The sequence below is a fragment of the Rhamphochromis sp. 'chilingali' genome (genome assembly GCF_963969265.1).
Source record: "Rhamphochromis sp. 'chilingali' genome assembly, chromosome: 20".
NCBI classification, from domain to species: Eukaryota; Metazoa; Chordata; class Actinopteri; order Cichliformes; family Cichlidae; genus Rhamphochromis; species Rhamphochromis sp. 'chilingali'.
In genome coordinates, this window is record NC_137947.1 from 19,481,373 (window position 1) to 19,501,618 (window position 20,246).

At 40.8% G+C, this 20,246-nt stretch overlaps 1 protein-coding gene across 1 annotated transcript in view; it reads right to left on the minus strand.

The window, feature by feature from the left end:
- Positions 1-2,932, minus strand: part of LOC308388897 (VPS10 domain-containing receptor SorCS1-like) — a 56,788-nt gene extending 53,856 nt beyond the window's left edge. Inside the window, exon 1 of the mRNA XM_080869869.1 lies at positions 2,139-2,932. Coding sequence (XP_080725995.1) covers positions 2,139-2,828 — 690 coding nt within the window. The 5' untranslated portion in view covers positions 2,829-2,932. The remainder of the gene's footprint in view (positions 1-2,138) is intronic.
- Positions 2,933-20,246: the final 17,314 nt, after the last annotated feature.

The following is a 20,246-nucleotide window of genomic DNA, read 5'->3' on the forward strand; positions in this document are numbered from 1 at the left end:
CCACTTACACACATGGAGAAAGAGAGAAAGAAGGGGAGAGGGTGTGGCAAGTAACACACACACACACACAAACACATTAGACTGTGAGTAGGCGAGATGAGATTCTGCATAAGGGGGAAATTTGTTGAAGCAGAAAGTTCGCCATGCAACTGTGAAGACGATAGTGCCAAATCCTGCTGAAAATGACTTAATACAATAATAGGTTTTGGAGTATAACTAATACTATTAATTAAAAGCAGACAAAAATACACAAAAAAGCACTTTAATCACTTTTTATTACTGTGTGACTTTTGGATCTTTGGTACCCCAAGATACTCCCCATCTTATACTGTAACTATACTGCATTATGGATGATAAGCTTATTTACTTTCCTGGCAAGAGGTAGAAAACTGTGTGCTGTGAGGCTTATAGCTTAGCATAATGAATACAAACTGGGGGGAAACTGTTCAGAAATCACTCTAGTCACCCCACAAAGCAAAAATATTCTGCTGTTGTTGTAGACAAGATGTATCATACCAGTTACTTTTTGGATAAGCTGGGGAAACAGTTTCCCCCGTTTCCAGGCTTACTGCTAAACTCGGCTAACCACCAGTTGGCTCTGGCATCCTAACTAGTGTTTATGTGCAGAGGAGAGAGGATCCTTATCAGAACTATGAGCAAAAAAGCCAATAGGTGTAACTGCCCTAAAGTCAAAGCAGAGCAATACTGAGGTAATGTATTCAAATAGGAACTTTCCACAGCTATGCTGATGACACAGAATTATGCACATCCGTGCAGCCAAATGATACAATAAGTCTGATGAGTAATAACTTTGTGAGACTCATGAAAGACAAGCAAGGTAAAAATACTTCTGCTTTGCCTCAGGGCCACAAGAGATGTACTGTCCAAAAATCTTAGCTCTCTGCTTCCACAGTTCAAGCCTAAGCAAAAGACATTAGTGAGAGTGTGTTGGACTTTGATCATAGCATTATATTACACCATAAAATTGTAATTCTCTCAGCTGAGTAATATTGCCATATCAAAAACCCAGTTTGTGCTTAATTCTCAGTAGACTAGACAAGCCTACTGTGTATTTCAGTGGTCTTGCTGAGAATTTGATTTGTCAATTATAAATCATTCAAATCCGGGTTCTTGTGATATTGACCAGAACAAGAAGAAGAGAACACTGAGTGATTCTGGTTTTAGCTGAACTCGGTATAGCTCCATATATATTTTACAGATATTAAATAACTTGTTTGTCTATAAAGCACGACAGTGTTTCACCAGCTTCCATCCTCAAGGCTCCCTGTTGTTTTAAGTGTCTTTACATTTACTCACATCCTCCATGTAGGTTGTTTGAAGTTCAGAACCACAATCAGACCCAAGAAAATTGGATCTGTCCAAACTGTAGAAAGTATGTCCCTCTGGATATCAGGGAATAACCCCCACTGAGCATTCTGTTATCTTTCAACCTGTAAATCCATTTGTCTCCAAGTCCTTATTTTAGCATGTCATTGTATTATGATGTTATTTCATGCTTCATTTATCCTTAATTTGTCTTTTAGTCTAAAGGACTCCAGGTTTAGGTTCTTTGCATGATTGTAATTATATTGATTCTTAATTATTACGCTATTATAACTTTCGTCCTATACTTTATCTGAGCCATTCTTATATAATGGGTGGTAGGAGAATTATAGTTTAATTGATTTAAGCTTGCAAATAATATGTATGCAGAGAACTTACAAATGAGTGACTGACCAAAACGGGGAAAAGCAAAATGAGCTTCTGTGAGTGACTAAATGGGAGAAACACGCACAAAAGAGCAAATGGGGCATAATCCCCTTAACATTATTTTCTTTTTCTTTACCATATCTGCCAAGTCAGCCGATCAATAAACAACAGCATAAATAGGGTGTGCGTGCCCGTGTATGTGCGCGTGCGCGAGACAGACAGAAAAAGAGAGAGGGAGAGCAAGGGAGAGGTTGAAAGGCAGAGACTGATTCCTTTAAAGTCTGCAAGCTCTCAGTTTTAATCTTTCATCGCGTTTTTCAGACGCATCTGAATGAGTCTTACTGCCACGTAAGACCTGTGGATGAATGATGACCACACTGCGTCAAAAAGAGGTCCGTGCGTAAATCTGGAGCACATTAACTACTTACGCTACTGTTTTGTCCGGACCAGTGCACCATCGCCTGGTTATGAGCCGTGTCCTCGGTGAGCGCAAATGTCGAACTTGTGAGGTGAAACTCCTCCTGGTCCGAAACCGAGGCATCCTCCCCGCCCTCGGGTCTGAATCCGGACCAAGTCTCTGTGCTCCTCGCACTACGTCTCCAACTGGTCACATTCCTGTCCTCGTTTTCCGTCACATCACCAATTTTATTTCCCCCATCGTCTGTGTTATTCTCGGTTACATTGCTGAGAAAGGGGGAGGACACGCTTGAAGACACTTCAGATTGGGAAAGTTTCTGGTTACTGCTTGGGGCGCCTTTATGCAGAGAACTTGAGATATTTCCCCCAAACCGTGGCTGTACTTTGGACGAACTTTCTTCGCTCGCGGTCAGTTCTGCATCGTAGTGCCTTTCGTTTCGGGGGGTGACCGACCCCTCGGTAAATCTAAGAAACTCTTCAGCTGTTGCCTCTCCAAAATTTGTCAAATCCAGCGCCGAGAGTTCCCGGGGAAATGCTGCGGAAATGAGCGGCAGCTGGCAAGACGGAATGCACCTTACCTCCGCTTTTGTTCCGCCCAGGATGGAAGTTAGGGTAAAGATCCAAATCCACTCAGAGAAAATGATAAAAAGGCAGTGACCGAGGCGCGTCTCCATTCTACGTTGATTCCTACTTAAAAACATATCATTTTTTTAGTCTTGAGCGAGTGTCTGTCATCACCTGGTAAAGTGGTTGAATGTACTGTGAGGAGGTGCAGCAGCGCGCGGACAAGTGCTCCCAAGTACTGATGCAAACGATGCATCAGAGGAGGAGCTGGAGGCTGAATCCTGCACAAGAGGGGAGCGGGGCCAATACCCCGCATCATCATCTCAACCTGGATTAAAACAAAAAAAAAGAAGAAGAAGAAGGAAGGAACAACAAAATAATAAAAACAAGCATGGGGGTTGGGTGTAACTTAAGTTTATTCCTGATCAACAGTGTGACAGATAGTATGTCATTATAAAACATTTGATTTAATAATCATCTTATATCTTGGTAATTATGCACAGAATCAAAACAGCCTGAAAGGTGATGTATGGGGTCCCTGGGGGGGAAGTCTGGAAACATTAGTGGGTCTGCCACTGGCAGTCTTTGTGAGGAAATGTTACTGACAGGAGCTTTATGGAAGATAATGAGGCTTTGCATTTTCCATTAGCAGGTCTGAGTAATCAATTAACAAGATTGCCTGTGTTCACTGTCAATTATGTCATGCAGGTAAAGTCCCGGCTGTGGCCTGCCTGCAAAATGGGCTGGAAATAGTTTCACTTAGGCTTTGCTCCTGTATTATCCATTCAATACACCCGAATGGAGAAAATGCATATTCCCCAAATTTTACCTGCTGTTTTCTGTGGCCCTTTCTTGGGGTTAATGGAGGCTTGAATAACAGAAAATAATGAGAAGAATTCAAAGCAGAGGTGAGTGAGTAATCAGTCTTGCTACATCTCTGATCTCTGCTGTTGAGTATAAGTACAGAAGAGTGCGCAGGTGTCACGGCAATAATAACGATCCCATTATTGCCATGCAGTGCATACAGCAAAAATATATTGTTATATTTCTCTATACTTTGGGCTTTGTTCCAGTCAGCTAATGGTGGACCATTAGGAGAACTAGAGCCTGTCCAAACTCTGTGATTAGATTCTATTTCTGGGCAACATTTAGTCAATAGGATGAGGATGCTGTTGACTGGTGAGTGATGCCGAAGAGACTCCCTATATTGAGCTGCGTTCTCCCCATCGCTCTGAGCTGCGACGTGATCCTGTTCCACATACGGGTCAACTGCACAGAGACGTCTTTCATTGCCAGCCATTAGTGATGCAGTGAGCAAGAGCTGTCTCAATCTGTTTCAGTTAGCCCCCACCAGACAAGGGGAAACCAGTCTATAATGCAGATTGATGGCTGACTGAGAATTTCAATCACAGAGAACACTGGCTAAAAACCTCAACTTTCGACTGTAATGAAAACCTCAAGCAAAGTCCAACTGTTTCAATACAGAACACCTTTTTTAAAAATGGAAAAAACTGGTCTCTTTTTTCTCTAGGTACGAGTGTGTGTGTGAGTGACACTTCCACAAGTTTACACATGTGTGTTTCTGTGCTTGTTCTGCCTTTGTCGAGTTCACAGTAATAATGCAGTGATCATAATGCCTGACCTATCTGCATAGTTCAGATGTGGATAAGCAGTTCCTGCCTTTGTTTTGCTTGTAACGTCTCTGTGATAGATGATGCTAAAAAGTCATCCTCAGCATCACCACTTTAGCAGATTTATTACGTTTACTGATTACTTTGTCATATTATTCAAAAATGTTTTAATCAGAAAATAGTGAAAAGAGGCCATGACAATATCTTAGTCTAAGGTGACATTCTGAAATTACTTGCTTGATCTCAAAAAAATCTCCCAAACCCAGGGGTCATTTGATTTTAGCTCATATAAATGAAACAAGCAGTTGTGTCACAGGGAGAAAGTCATTTTCTGTGGATAAACCAGTAGCCAACTAATCATTAAACCCTGAGCTGCAAGTCTTGTTTTCTTTACGCATTGTTGAAGCCATGGTAGGAGGCTGAAGTGTAAAAAAAAAAACTTGTAGATGTCTCAGAAAAAGAAAAACTGTGGTAAGTACAAGCCAACTTTGTGTGAAAGAGAGCAAAAATAAATTGTGCATTAAAAAAACAATATCCGAGTTTCCGGTGAATATGGTAGGCTAGAAGACGTGCTTTCACTGTGCTCCCGCTCCCACCTGTACTTATCACGGTGTAATGCGCACTACTGTCTATATTTTTACCTAAACTAGTGACTGAGAGCTTTGGGAATACTCAGCAGTCCTAAATACGCTTTTTGGAAGTTAAATAATGTCGAAGCAGACGAAGATACAATCTCGAAAGACCACGGCCGTCGTGATGAACAATGCTAGCCAAACTGACATGCTAGTAGCAATGGGCGACCAGCCCTCGCCCCCGGTGGACACCGCAACTCTCGTCCGTGAGGTGACCGATAGCATCAGTGAGGTAATTGACCAAAAACTGTCTGCACTGTCGGGGACACTGGAGAAAATTTCGTCCTCGCTGGAAAACGTCTCCAAACGCGTCACGGAGGCAGAGCAGAGAATCTCAGATATGGAAGATGGGGTGACTGACCTCGCGGGGAGGCTGGCTGAAGCGGAGGGGAGGATTAAGGTTATGGCAAAAGGTTTGGACGACTTAGAGAACCGCAGCAGGCGCGACAATATTCGCATCATTAACCTGAAAGAAGGTGCGGAGGGTGAGAGCCCTACTCAGTTTTTTGAGGCTTGGCTGCCTGCCACACTCGGGCTGAGACACAGCTCCGCGGGTAAAGCCCGCATTAAAGTTGACCGCGCACACCGGGGCCTCGGCCCGCGGGGTGCTCACCCCAGGCCGGTGATCATCAAGCTCCACAACTCCGGAGATAAACAGCGGATTATGGCTGCAGTGAAAGCGGCCCCCGAACTCCACCACGACGGGCAGCGGATCTTCATACATCAGGATTTCTCCTACGCGATCCGTGAGAAACGTCGGGGATTTAATGCTTCTTGCCGCGCCTTAATCGACAAGGGCATCCGCTTTAGGATGCGCTATCCAGCGACGCTTGTGCTGACTTACAATGGCAATGAGCACAAGTTTGAATCGCCTAAAGATGCACAAAGTTTCATCAATGCGCTGGATTAATAGATGCTTGCCCCGTACAAACTGTGGCACTGCCGGACTTAACTGGGACCGTGTCATTGGACGCCTGAGTCCGCAGCGTTTAACGCAGTTTGAGGAGGCAGAGACGGTTTAACGGGGAAAATAGCCTAATTGTTTACTCAGTCTCTAATTTGGATTCACAACTGACAGTAACCCGATTCCATTCAGGTTTGGGGAGCGGGGGCGGGGTTTTGCTTTGTTTTTTTTTTCTTTTTCTTGTCTTCTCTCTCCTTCTCTCCCGTGGAGTGAAACTTCTTTTGGCTGCACTGGGCTTGTAACACCACCCGGTGGGTGGCATTTTCATTTTTGTTTGTTTCTTGTTTGTCTGTTTTTAGTCCGTGATACCTTGACGTTTATCTTAATTCTGTTATTGTATGCAATTTGTTGTGTGGGTGAAGGTTCCTTTGCCATCTTTTTGTGATGGTTTTGTTCATGTCAGCACGGCCGGTTCAGGCCATGGGTTAAGTCTTTCACATGTCTTTTATTATGATGGCTCTTTCTGTTTGCCTTGGGTTGACGATTCTTGTCCAATGACAGATTACTTTTGCAATGAGTAACACTAAAATTATTACTCTTAATGTCAAGGGAATTAACCACGTCATTAAGAGGCGCAAGATAATTTCCTTACTCAAAAAAGATAGAGTGCAGATTGCATTACTGCAAGAGACTCACCTCACAGATTCCGAACACCTAAAACTCAAACGTGATTGGGTGGGACAAATTTATTATTCCTCCTTTAACTCTAAAAGTAGAGGTGTCGCAATATTGGTCCATAAAAATCTACCATTCACGCTACATACTGTTGTAAGGGATACGGACGGACGATTTATTTTGATTACTGGGCTTCTATATGGGGAATTAATTCTATTGGGAAGTGTTTATGCACCAAATACTTTTGATAGATCGTTCTATTCAAATTTTCTGGCAAAAACCTCCCCTGTGTGTCCGAACCATGTAATAATTGGTGGGGATTTTAACTGTGGCTTGAATCCTGAAACTGATTATAATCCACCAAAATCTCAACCATCTTCAAAAATGGCAAAGGCTACAACGGACCTCTGTTCAGATCTTGGTCTCTTTGATGCTTGGAGAGTTTGTAATCCACATGTGAAGGACTTCACATTTTTCTCACGCCCCCATTTTTCCTTTTCCAGGATTGACTACATGTTTGTTTCTGGATCTGTCCTTGACAGAACTCGGGGCTGTTTGATCCGCACATGTGCGCTTTCGGACCACTCATCAGTTTCAATGGAGCTATCACCACCTTATTATGACCCTTCGTCTAGACATTGGCGGCTAAACCCAGCTCTCCTTAGTGACCCTAAATTTGTAAAGTATTTAGAAGATCAGTGGGAACTCTATCTTTCTACAAATGACTTACCGGGGGTTAGTGCTTCTACTCTATGGGAGGCGGGTAAGGCATTTCTCAGGGGCTCCGTTATCTCTTTTACCTCGGCAAAAAAGAAGAGCAACTTAGCCAAACAATTAGTGCTTGAACGCGATATCACTGACTTGGAGAGGGAGTTTAAGAAATCCTCGTCTATTTCTGTGCTTCGGAAGTTGGATGCAGCTAGATCGGCCCTGGACCAACTGTTAACTCAGAAAGCGGAAACTGCAATATTCTATGCGAAGCATAGATTATTTGAATCAGGCAACAAACCTGGACGCTTGCTCGCCCGACTTGCCCAAGGGAAACGGGGCTCTTATGCAATACCCTCTCTAAAAGATAAGGCAGGTGTCTTACAGTTTGAGGCTAAACTTATCAGCAAAATAATGAAAGAGTTCTATCAAGACTTATATTCCCCTGAGTGTCAAAATACTGTAGACGCCAGGAAACTGTTTCTTGACACTGTTAACCTCCCTATACTGTCAGAGGAAAGTCGATTGGATCTTTGCAGCCCTATCAGGGTGCAGGAGGTCTTGGATGCAATTAAATCCTTACAGAGTGGGAAGGCTCCGGGCCCTGATGGGTTTGGGCCAGAGTTTTATAAAAAAATGGCCAAACATGTGGCGGGTCCTTTGTTGGGAATGTATACAGAATCTCTTGAGAGGGGCGTGCTTCCACCCACCCTAAACCTTGCCCATATATCCCTGATCTTAAAGAAGGATAAACCCGCGGATCTGTGTACATCCTACAGACCTATAAGTCTACTTAGTGTGGATTGTAAGATTCTGTCCAAAATTTTGTCCAGACGTTTGGAGGAGGTTCTGCCGGTTCTGATAAAGCCTGACCAGACGGGATTCGTCAAGAATAGATACTCCCGCTCCAATGTCCACCGACTCATAAATGTTGCACAGTTCTCTCAGAACACCAATTATAGGGCTCTTGCGATCTCTTTGGATGCTGAGAAAGCATTTGATCGGGTGGAGTGGGAATATCTATTTGATGTTTTGGACGGGTTTGGTTTGGGATCTGAATTTGTCAAGTGGGTCAAACTGCTGTATGGGGCCCCAGCTGCAAGGGTCTTGGTTAATGGCTCGGTCTCGGATGTCTTCCCACTGGGTGGGGGAACGCGGCAAGGATGCCCCCTCTCTCCCCTGTTGTTTGCACTTGCTTTGGAGCCACTGGCAGAGGCTATAAGAACTGATCCTGAGATCTGTGGGGTGACCTTGTCGAATACTGAATACAGGATTTCCCTTTATGCAGATGACGTGTTGCTCTTTCTCACTAAGCCAGAAACTTCTATTCCTGCACTGACACATATCATCAACCAATTTGGCCTCTTCTCAGGGTATAAGATAAATTATGATAAATCTGAAGCTTTGCCACTGGGTGACGGGGGGAGGTGGGACGCTCCTCCTAATTTCCCTTTCAGGTGGTCGACCACGGGTTTCACATATTTAGGTATCAGGGTGTCCGCAGACACAGCGGAGTTGTACAAGTTGAACTTCAAGCCGATTGTGGCCTCAATCAAGGATGACCTCAATAGGTGGTTTGACCTCCCCCTGTCTTGGACGGGTAGAATAAGTTTAATCAAGATGAATGTGCTACCCAGAATATTATACCCCATTCAAATGTTGCCTCTCAGGATCAACAGAAAAACATTCATAGAGATTGAGGGATGTCTTTCTAAATTCATATGGCGTGGGAAGAAATCTAGACTAAAGATACAGATTTTACAACTGCCCACGGATGAGGGGGGTCAGGCACTGCCTAACTTTTTATATTACTACTGGGCTTGCCATGCACAAATAATCTCAGGGTGGTTACATTCCTTCCTTCACCGGGGCGAACCATTGGTAGATGCCTGGTGCTGTGACCCTCTCTCACCTCTTAGTCTCTTATCCACTGACCTGGCGGACCTCCCTCTTGGTGTCAGAACTAATTCCGTCTTGATGCCCACTTTAAAGGTTTGGCGTGATATTACTGCCCACGTCGGAAGAAGAGGTTTCTCTAGTGCACTGCAGCCTCTAACTAGGAATAAAGCTTTCCCCCCGGGTATTGGCATTAATATATTTGATGATTGGTATTCCAAAGGTATAAGATTTATTTGTGATCTGTTCGAAAGGGGTAGTTTTATGGCCTTTAATCAAGTTCAAGTTAAGTATAATTTACCACAGAAACACTTCTTTGGATTCCTGCAAGTAAGGCATTATGTGAACTCCCTTAAATTTCCAGCCAATCAACGAGTTTTGAACCCTGTTGAAAGCTTTCTTCTCAAAGTTAACGAGGAAATGACTACAAAAAAGAAATTTATTTCTCTTTGTTATGGGAAATTGTTGTCTTTGAACTTTATAACCACTGATAAGGCCAGGGTTCGGTGGGAAACCGACCTCGAAGCTCAGGTTGGTGCGGAAGCATGGTCCAAAACTTTCAGATCTGCCATGAAATTGTTTCCCTGTAACAGACTAAAGGAAAGCCAGTACAGAATCTTACATAGACTACAGCGTACACCGGAGTTCCTAAATAAAATTCACCCTCAGATTTCTGCTCTTTGTGTGAAGTGCAATACGGCTGTAGGGACCTATTACCACTGCATATGGCAATGTCCTTTAATTACTAGATTTTGGAAGAATATTGCTATAGAGCTCTGCTCTATTTTCCACCGAACGATCCCACTGAACCCTATGCTGTTCGTTCTGGGTCTATCTATAGAAGGGCTCTCTCTGTCTTCTGTACAGATGCTTTTGTTAAGTAAACTTTTACATTTGGCGAGGCGATGTGTACTGTTTCAATGGATTCAGAGACGGCCTCCTACTGTTACACAGTGGTACAGAGAACTGCTCAGGGTGCTGCCGATGGAGCGCCTCAGTGCCATCATAAAGGGCAATTGTAATGCATTCTGTAGCATATGGCAGCCTCTGCTTGATCACCTACCTCATGACCTTACTGTGCTATTACATAAAGGGGACTCGCAGTTTGTTTTTAAACACACTGATTAATGTCTGTGTTTCCCCCCCCCCCCCCCTTTTTTTTTTTTTTTTATTTATTTATTTTTTTTTATTTATTGTTTCCCTTGACTTCGAATGTGAAACGCTTTACATATTTTGTCCCAGGCGTGTGTACTGGTAACTCATATACCTGCATTTGCTTTGTTTTTTTTGTTTTTTGTTTTTTTGTGCTTGGCTGTGCTGACTTGTTGCTGTTCGTGTTGTTTTGACAAAATCAATAAATCATCGTTTCAAAAAAAAAAAAAAACAATATCCGCGGAGGATCTTTTAGACTTGTTCGCAGACTTTAAATTTCACTGCAAGGTGACAGATTTCGGGACTGATGTCGTATAGCACATTTGTGTGCACAACATGGCAGCTGAGTGGAATAATTGTCTTTCGACAGACAAGATTGCTGCTTTGCTGCCTGTCACACTGACTGAATACAAACTGCGTATGCTTCCTGAGCTCCTGCCTTTATGATGGGAACTTGTGAGCCGGCAGTGTGAGAAGCACACAAAGGAAAGAGGTGACAGCTATCTATGTTGCTGGATTAGTCTGTGTTTTTAATTAAATAGAATTCAGCAGAAGAAGAAGAGAGCACTGTATAGGGCATCTCTGAAATTAGTCTTTTCCATGTTGACGTCTGGTTTACTTTCACAACTGTCCTTATTACTCCAGTCCTCATAATAGCTTTAAAAAGGGAGCAAAGACAGTCAGGACATTACTCATGCACAGAACATTGTCTAAAACCTTCTGCTCAAACTAAAAGGTTACATCTGCCTTCAGTGCTGCAAAGTGTGCTACAGGCTATGTACAATTGATAGCTCAAACCTTTCAGTGGATCGTTCAAATATATGATTTGATGTGTCTGCTTTGCTGTGAGTGAAGTGAAGCAGTGTGTAAAATGCTGTGAACGTGTAAGTAACAGAAACCTACCACATGCATACTTTGTGTACTGAAGTCTAGTTTCTGCTTATTTCAGGTAAGGTGGGTGCAGCTTTAATTAACTGACCTTCGGTTCTTGCATATGAGGTCTAATTTAAAACCATTAGTTATTCAGCACAAATTTAGTAATCAGTGAGCTGGATTTCCCTATTATCATACTTCTTCACCATTATGTTAATCTTCATTCTTCCTAATGTTTTGCTTAACCTTCAGTGGGCAGAATCTGCCTTATTGGAGCTCAGGACAACAACAGCAGCCTAATATTATCACAAAAGCATCATTAATCCACATCTGAAAGAGTTCATTCTTTTCACAGTTTGAGGAAATGCTAAGAAATAAAGGTTTTGAGCTACAGGGCATAGAGTTTTCCTCATTTTACTCCCGCCAGAGAGCCAGATGCATTGATGTTATTGCTTAACTACAGTGTGTTTGATCTGACCCCATTATTGGTCTCAGGAAATTTAGCTGAAAGCTACAGTTAGGACTAGGAGCAGAATAATTTAAATTACAAAAAGAATAACATCAACAATTATGTAGCTTGGACTACTTTTTCATAAGTGGTTTGGGTAGTAAAGGTATTTTTACAGTGTGAGACAAATGTACTGAGTAAATGTTTACCTGCTTTATCATTGCATTCATTTTTTGTTGGAGAATCATGCATTAATTTGAATATTTTAACATTACAGGTCCAAACTTGAAGTACTTAGAAGGACTTGAATAACCACAAAATTTAAAAAGACAACAGAGCTGCTTCCAGCTGCTCCCTTATTCACAAGGGGTCACCGCAGCAGGTAGCTCCACATGTTTTTGATTTGACAGATTTTCACATCCGAAGGGATTTATGTTTCCTCCCATAGGAAACATGGGAGAATCTTTTGCTTGTTAGACGAATGTTAGGCGAATGTGTAAACCACTACACTATGGAGGCACTAAATATTAAAAGATAATGCAAGTGCTAATTAGCATTCAGAAACTGATCGAGGAGGATAGCAACTGTGCAATATTGAAGGCGTTCATTATTGACTGCATCATTTCTTGTACAGTGAAAATGTGTTTACATTCAGGTCTGCTAGTAAAAAAAACAATGTAATCAACAACACCTAGAGTTATTTCTGGATAAGATGTGCTTTAGACACGGACTCAGTAATTTGCTTCTGTGCTGACTGTCAGTGTAGTCTTTGAAATGTAAAGAATTTTTTACCGTAAGTGATCCATAGTGCACGTTTACTATTGCAGCCATGATGACAAAGGTGTCCTCCCCAGGTTATTTTGGAACAAAACCCAGCCAAAGATCACATTATGTACAAGCCTAATATCCCGTTTCAATAGAATATGCATCCATTTTCAGAAATGAAATATCTTTTAAATTATGTTTTTGCGGACCTGCCTGTTGGAGTTAAAGGAAATGTTAGCAATGAATGAGAGTTCTCTCTGCGTGAGTGTATAGCCTTTAACAAATGTCATCTTTATGTGGTACACTTCATAAAAAGGCAGGAAAAAGAGAGTTCGTTTTATGAAAAAGTTCATTTTACGATAGCAAATTCATGCATGTTTGCAGACAATGGCCCCATGGTTTTTTTCCTTCTGTCTTTTTTTTTGTCTTTTATAAAAATGGATTCCTTGGAAACTGCTGTCTAGGTGATTCAACCCATTCAAAGTTATTCCAATCCATAAAAACGGAGAGAGATGTCAGTTTACCAATTATAGGCCAATATCACTACTCCCACAGTTCTCAAAAATTTTAGAAAAGTTATTTGTTAATAGACTTGATAAATATATTGAGAAGCATAATCTCCTAAGTGATAACCAATATGGCTTTAGAGTGAAAAGGTCCACTTCAATGGCAGTGATGGAACTTGTTGAAGGGATATCTAATGCAATAGATAATAAGGAATATACTGTTGGTGTTTTTATAGACTTAAAAAAGGCGTTTGATACAATTGATCATTCTATATTAATGAATAAACTAGAGAGATATGGCATAAGAGGGATAGCATACAAGTGGATGAAAAGTTACCTGGATGAAAGATATCAATATGTCGAATTCAATAATGTAAAATCTAAGCAGTTGAAGGTAACTTGTGGTGTTCCTCAGGGCTCTGTGCTGGGCCCTAAATTATTTATATTATATATAAATGACATATGTAGTGTTTCCAAACTGTTAAAATGTGTATTGTTTGCTGATGATACGACTCTGTACTGCTCAGGTAAAAACTTAGAACAGCTTCTGACTACAGCGGAAAAGGAGTTAAATATATTAAAAAACTGGTTTGATGTAAATAAGTTATCATTAAATATAAAGAAAACAAAATTGATTATTTTTGGCACTAGACAAGTGAAAAATGTATCTAAAATAAGGGTTAATGGAATTGAAATTGAAAGAGTGTACGAAAATAAATTTCTTGGAGTGATAATTGATGATAAGCTGAGTTGGAAGTCTCATATAAACCACGTGAAAACAAAAATGTCAAAAACCATTGCTATTCTCTATAAAACAAAGCATGTCCTGAACAAAAAATCATTATACACACTTTATTGTTCTCTGTTGCTTCCATATATGACTTACTGTCTGGAGATATGGGGTAATGCATATAAAACGAACACTCTTCATATTTTCAAGTTACAAAAAAGAGCTATAAGAATTATAAACCAATCAAACTATATAGAACCAACTAACATTTTGTTTATTAATCTGAATACCCTGAAATTTTATGATTTAGTTGAATATAAAATGGCACAGATAATGTATAAAGCACAAAATAACTTGCTTTGCCCCAGTACTCAGAAGCTGTTCAAAGTCAGAGAGAGTCAATATGACTTAAGGGGAACAGATTTCTTTAAGAAAAACAAGATGAGGACAAATATAAAACAGAGATGTGTTTCTGTTAGAGGAGTTAACCTGTGGAATAGTTATGACAGTGATTTAAAAAGGTGTAGTTCATTTTCCTTGTTTAAAAACATGTTTAAAAATAGAGTATTAGAAAAATATATATATCAAGAATGAAAAGAACAAAAAGGAGAAAAAAAACAACAACCTCTTGATTCTTTACTTTGATGTAGTTACTTATCTAAGGTGGAAAGTTTTTTTTTTCTTTGTTTTGTTTGTTTGTTTGTTTGTTTTGTTTGGTTTTTGCTTTGTTTTATTATTTTCTTCAAGCCCTGTGTACAGGAGCTGCATACAAAAAGATATTTTGTGAAAAGGGTTGGCGTAATAAGCAAATGCTTCAGCCAATACCTTTTGATTAGCCTTGTCTCATGCTTTCTTTCTTTATGGTAGATTTTTGTTCTGTTTTCACTGTTTTTTGTTTTTTTTTTCTCACTGTTTTCACTGAGATTTGAATTTGAATGCTAATCAATAAAATCAAATCAAATCAAAATCAATCAGATGTCCAGGCGTCCTGGTGAGCATCCCCTCCTTAAAGCGATGTGTCTTTTTCTTTTTTTGTTGCTTAATTTAGACATCATCATGGTAATTTACAACTGGACAGAAGCTCTCAAGTAAGAGAATACCACATGATTTTTATACACCAACTAGATAAACATTTGAAACTGTTCTCAGAGAATGTTTAAGCTAAGCTTGATCGCTATTCTTTAGCTGGGTGAAGCAAACAATTTCAACACAGTGGGAGTCACGGTTTTGATCAGCTTTTCATCAGCCTCCAGCTGCAGAACCACAAACTGTGACACACACTTGTAATTATCAATTATATATGCTCGCATTCAAACTGTTTCCTAGGATTTGAATAGTCTATCTATCTATCTATCTATCTATCTATCTATCTATCTATCTATCTATCTATCTATCTATCTATCTATCTATCTATCTATCTATCTATCTATCTATCTATCTATCTATCTGCTTCTTGTATTATATATTTAATATACAAATGAATACACGCAGAAAAGATACGCTCTATTTTTGGAAATTGGCTCATGACAACAGGCCCTCTAAATCAATGAAATACATCCACGGTTTGTCTATGACCTCTAGAATGGCACGTAAGCAGTTTGTTTCATCTGATACCTCTTTTGGCAAGACAATGTCATTTCACTTGACTTTCTTAGGAGGAGACAGCATGTCTCTCACTCTCTTTTTGCTTTTATACAAATAAACACATTAGCTATAACATGTTCAAGTATGGGATTCCTTAGGGGAAATTCCTCATCAGGGACATTTCCAGATTGTTTTAATAGGGTTATAATGAGAGGGACAAGAACAGGATGACATCAGTGTTTTATCAGAGAATTTAATAGGAAATAAGTGTAAAAAAAATGTAAATGATCTAAAATGATGTCAGGCTCATGTGTTGTGTTTTGTCCTATCAAAGATAGGATTAATACATGAAAAGAAATGCCGCACATGAGTTGCACATAACTAACACTGTTTTGGTTATTTGTTTTACAAAGTCGAATTTCTTTTCTTAAAAAAGCTTGTTTACTTGAGTTATAAATCTACTAGCAGTGCACAACTTGTATAACCCTATCTATCTAAAGTTAATATATTCACTATGTAGAATGGCACTTGATGTTGATGGCTTTTTAATGACTTCCTGGGTAGCTTGATCTATAATAATGTAATTTGTCTCATTTGTTAAAGTACAAAGTACAATATTTCCATTCATGCCTTGAGAAAACCTAAATATACTACATTACATCTATACTCTAGTAAACTACTCGAGTAAATCTATAGTTACATTCATTCTGCTCTGTGCTGTCAATGAGTGGTGTTGGGCACAGCAAAATTAACAGTACAGGGTGGGCCATTTATATGGATACACCGTAGTAACATGGGAATGGTTGGTGATATTAAAGTCCTGTTTGTGGCACATTAGTATATGTGAGGGGGAAACTCCTCAAGATGGGTGGTGACCATGGTGGCCATTTAGAAGTCGGCCATCTTGGATACAACTTTTGTTTTTTCAATAGGAAGAGGGCCATGTGACACATCAAACTTATAGGTAATGTCACAAGGAAAACAATGGTGTGCTTGGTTTCAACGTAACTTTATTCTTTCATGAGTTATTTACAAGTTTCTGACCACTTATAAAATGTGTTCAATGTGCTGCCCATTGTGTTGAATTGTCAATGCAACTCTCTTCCCCCACTCTTCACACACTGATAGCAACACCGCAGGAGAAATGCCAGCACAGGCATCCAGTATCCGTAGTTTCAGGTGCTGCACATCTCGTATCTTCACACCATAGACAATTGCCTTCAGATGACCCAAAGATAAAAGTCTAAGGGGGTCAGATCGGGAGACCTTGGGGGCCATTCAACTGGCCCACGATGACCAATCCACTTTCCAGGAAACTGTTCATCTAGGAATGCTCGGACCTGGCACCCATAATATGCTGGTGCACCATCTTGCTGGAAAAGCTCAGGGAACGTGCCAGCTTCAGTGCATAAACAGGGAAACACATCATCATGTAGCAATTTCAAATATCCAGTGGCCTTGAGGTTTCCATTGAAGAATGGACCCACTATCGTTGTACCCCATATACCACACCAAACCATCACTTTTGTTCCACCAGTCTTGGAGGGATCCATCCAATGTGGGTCAGTGTCAGACCAATAGCACTGGTTTTGTTTGTTAACTTCACCATTCACATAAAAGTTTGCCTCATCACTGAACAAAATCTTCTGCGTGAACTGAGGTTCCTGTTTCAATTTTTGTTTTGCCCATTCTGCAAATTCTGTGCGCCAATCTGGGTCATCCTCGTTGAGATGCTGCAGTAGCTGGAGTTTGTAAGGGTGCCATTTGTGAGTAGCTAATATCCGCCAAAGGGATGTTCGACTAATGCCACTCTCCAGTGACATGAGTCCTACGCTGTGGGCTCTTGCTGAATGAAGCTAGGACAGCCACTGATGTTTCTTCATTAGTGACAGTTTTCTTGCATCCACATTTTGGCAAATCCAACACTGAACCAGTTTCACGAAACTTAGCAAGCAGTTTGCTAACTGTAGCATGGGAGATGGGTGGTCTCGTAGGGTGTCTTGCATTGAAATCTGCTGCAATGACCCGGTTACTGTATTCACCAGATATCAACACAATTTTGATCCGCTCCTCACGTGTTAACCTCTTCGACATGTCAATGGCTCTGAACAAAGAGAAACTTATGAAAGAATAAGGTTATGTTGAAACGAAGCACACCATTGTTTTTCTTGTGACATTACCTATAAGTTTGATGTGTCACATGGCCCTCTTCCTATTGAAAAAACAAAAGTTGTATCCAAGATGGCCGACTTCTAAATGGCCACCATGGTCACCACCCATCTTGAGGAGTTTGCCCCCTCACATATACTAATGTGCCACAAACAGGACTTTAATATCACCAACCATTCCCATGTTATTACGGTGTATCCATATAAATGGCCCACCCTGTACTTTAGTCCAGTGGAATTGGTGGGGCGCAATCAAATACTAGCTAGCAAGCTGGTTAACATGCTAAGCTACACAGCAGCAGGAACAGGCCTTCAGTAATTTCATGTCATCTCAAATTAGAACGTCTCTTGGCCCCAAGATAACATATCTGGGCGTAATTGTCATAAATGATCTGTATTTGTGTATAATATTAGGATTTTAGCTGTTTATATTGCTGACCTCTCGGCTACCCGTAGGCTCTTAGGTATCCTGAGACTCCACTTCAAGAATCCTTTTTTAGATGCATTGTTTGGTGCAGAGAGACACATAGCTGTTTAGTGCTGCTTCCAGTCTGTATGCTAAATTAAACTAACAGACTGCTGGCTGTTTCTCTTCAGTGGGGATTACACCACGTTTGGTAGCAGCTTAGCTTTGGAAGCAACATGCTGTTCTCATGTTTCACCTTGCAGAGCAGGTGTCTTCTGGTACCACCTTCTCCTGACATTAATTAACCATGGTGAGACACATAAGAGAAAATGAGAAGGTCATTTTTGATGTTTAGCATACAGATATAAACTTCAGGGCACACATTACTAGCTCCAGGTGCTAGCCAGTAACCACTAATGAGGTCATCTCAACCTTTTCTTACTAGTCTAAAGGCCATGGCAAACTTAAAAACACTGAACTTTGCACAATAATAAGGTAGCAAGGAGGGCGTAGGAACTCCCACACAGTGCATCAGTGATTCATAAAGTGAACATTTTCATCCTGCAAAAGACCCCTTCTTATTTTCAGGAACGTCATTTTTGAGTCATACGAAGTAGCTGGAGAGAGACATTCTTCCAGACATCAATTATTAACCAAAGCTTATATCACAACCTCATAGATCAAAACGGAAAGCTTGTACAATACTAGAGGGCATCTCATATATTTAGTGCTGCCACAGAAACACAAACCTAAAACAAAAAGGTTAGGCGTTTGAAAATTTGACATGAGCTCACGAGTCTTTGTAATTTCCCTGACAGGTACATGATATGGCAGAGGAAGACTGTAGGGTATGTGAGTCTATCTTTGTACTTCTCTCTCAGAAGCTGAGGATTTTGCACCACCATAGAATAGGATTCCTGTAAAAAAAAAAAAAATGAATATTTTATGACATTGCTACCAGGCTATGATTTCTAGCATAAGAGAAGATTTGCATTCTAAACTGCCTGTTGTGCAAAAAAAAAATCCTACCTTGGATATGTCTTAATGTACCTGGAAGTCCAAAAAACATGTGATGTGGTGTTTTCTGCTGTTTCCCCTGAGGTTAAAAACTACAAGGCAGGTAAAAAACATTTACTCAAGGTTAAAAGCCCACAATTCCCGGTCTCATTAGAGTCATGCTTATTACTGGGAAGGCTAGATTTCAGCTCATGTCCTGTTTTATTATGCTGCTAGTAGTGATGATAAAGCTTTTTCCCTGCTTGCTTCTAATCATGACAAGACACCGTTAGCACAGCACTTTTTATTGCATATTTCCAGCATACAAAAAAATCCTTTTCTAGCTGTTTTTTTTTTTTTTTCAAAGCACCAAGTGAGCTTATCAGATATTTCTAGAAGCTTCCCATTGGAAGTCTCAGAGTCAAGGTAGTGGTACTGCTCTGCTTCAGGCACTGTTGCGAAACAAAGACATTAGAGGTGAAATGAATAATGTAGAGTCATTTCTCCGTAAGAAGTCTGGACACTTGCCCCAAGGAGCGCTGCGTCATTCTCTGCCCCTGTAACCTATATTAGTTGGAGTCGGTTTTAAAAGCCCATCGGGGAGCAGAACTTTCCTATACAACAGGCTTGCAATGTTGAAACATATTATTCGTTTTTGTCCTTGCGCTCTGATTTATAAATGTGACACAGTGTTGTTTCAATGAATCATTTAAACTTTATTGTTAGAAATTTGTTATTTGAATTGTTTTAATAGATTTTGGTTGCTGTCCCAGTTATACAAAGTGCTCTGCAACAAAATCTGGGGAAGCAAGGCTCTGTGTATTCCTATGTGTTAGAAAGTCTAGACAAAAATAGCCTTGCTGTTTCTGCATTCCTTAGCCTACTCCATCCTGATCCAAAGAACCTGTCACTCTCCACCTTGTGACACAAACTAAATGGAACCACCTCAGGTACTGGATGCTGATTTGCATTTTGTATCAGGTTCCTTGGTCCAGTGCCAGCACAAGCAGAAAAAGCTCAGCTCGCCAGATATGGAGGCCCTGATTGAAACTGTAGGCAGAGTTGAGCCTCTCTCTGTATGCTCTCTATATAGAGAGCTCATTAGTTGGAGAGACCTGTGTGCATTGTTCCAAGTCTGCAGAGTCAGCTAGAGAGCCACTCATCACTCCACACAGTCCAGACTCCTGCACATCTGGTCTGGCAGCTTCAGGGTGACCTGCACGCACTCACGAAAATACACACATGCACACGTAAATGTTGGCATAAAAATAAGCACAAACATACAGCAGCGCACAAAGTACCCTGATACCCGAAAGCACATAATCTCCTGGCTGATCATGCATTCATTGTGGAGACGGGACTCTCAGGATGAAGCGCATTGAAATGCGAAAGATTACACACATTCTCCGCTCAGTCACACACACACACACACACACACACACACACACACACACACACACACACACACACACACACACACA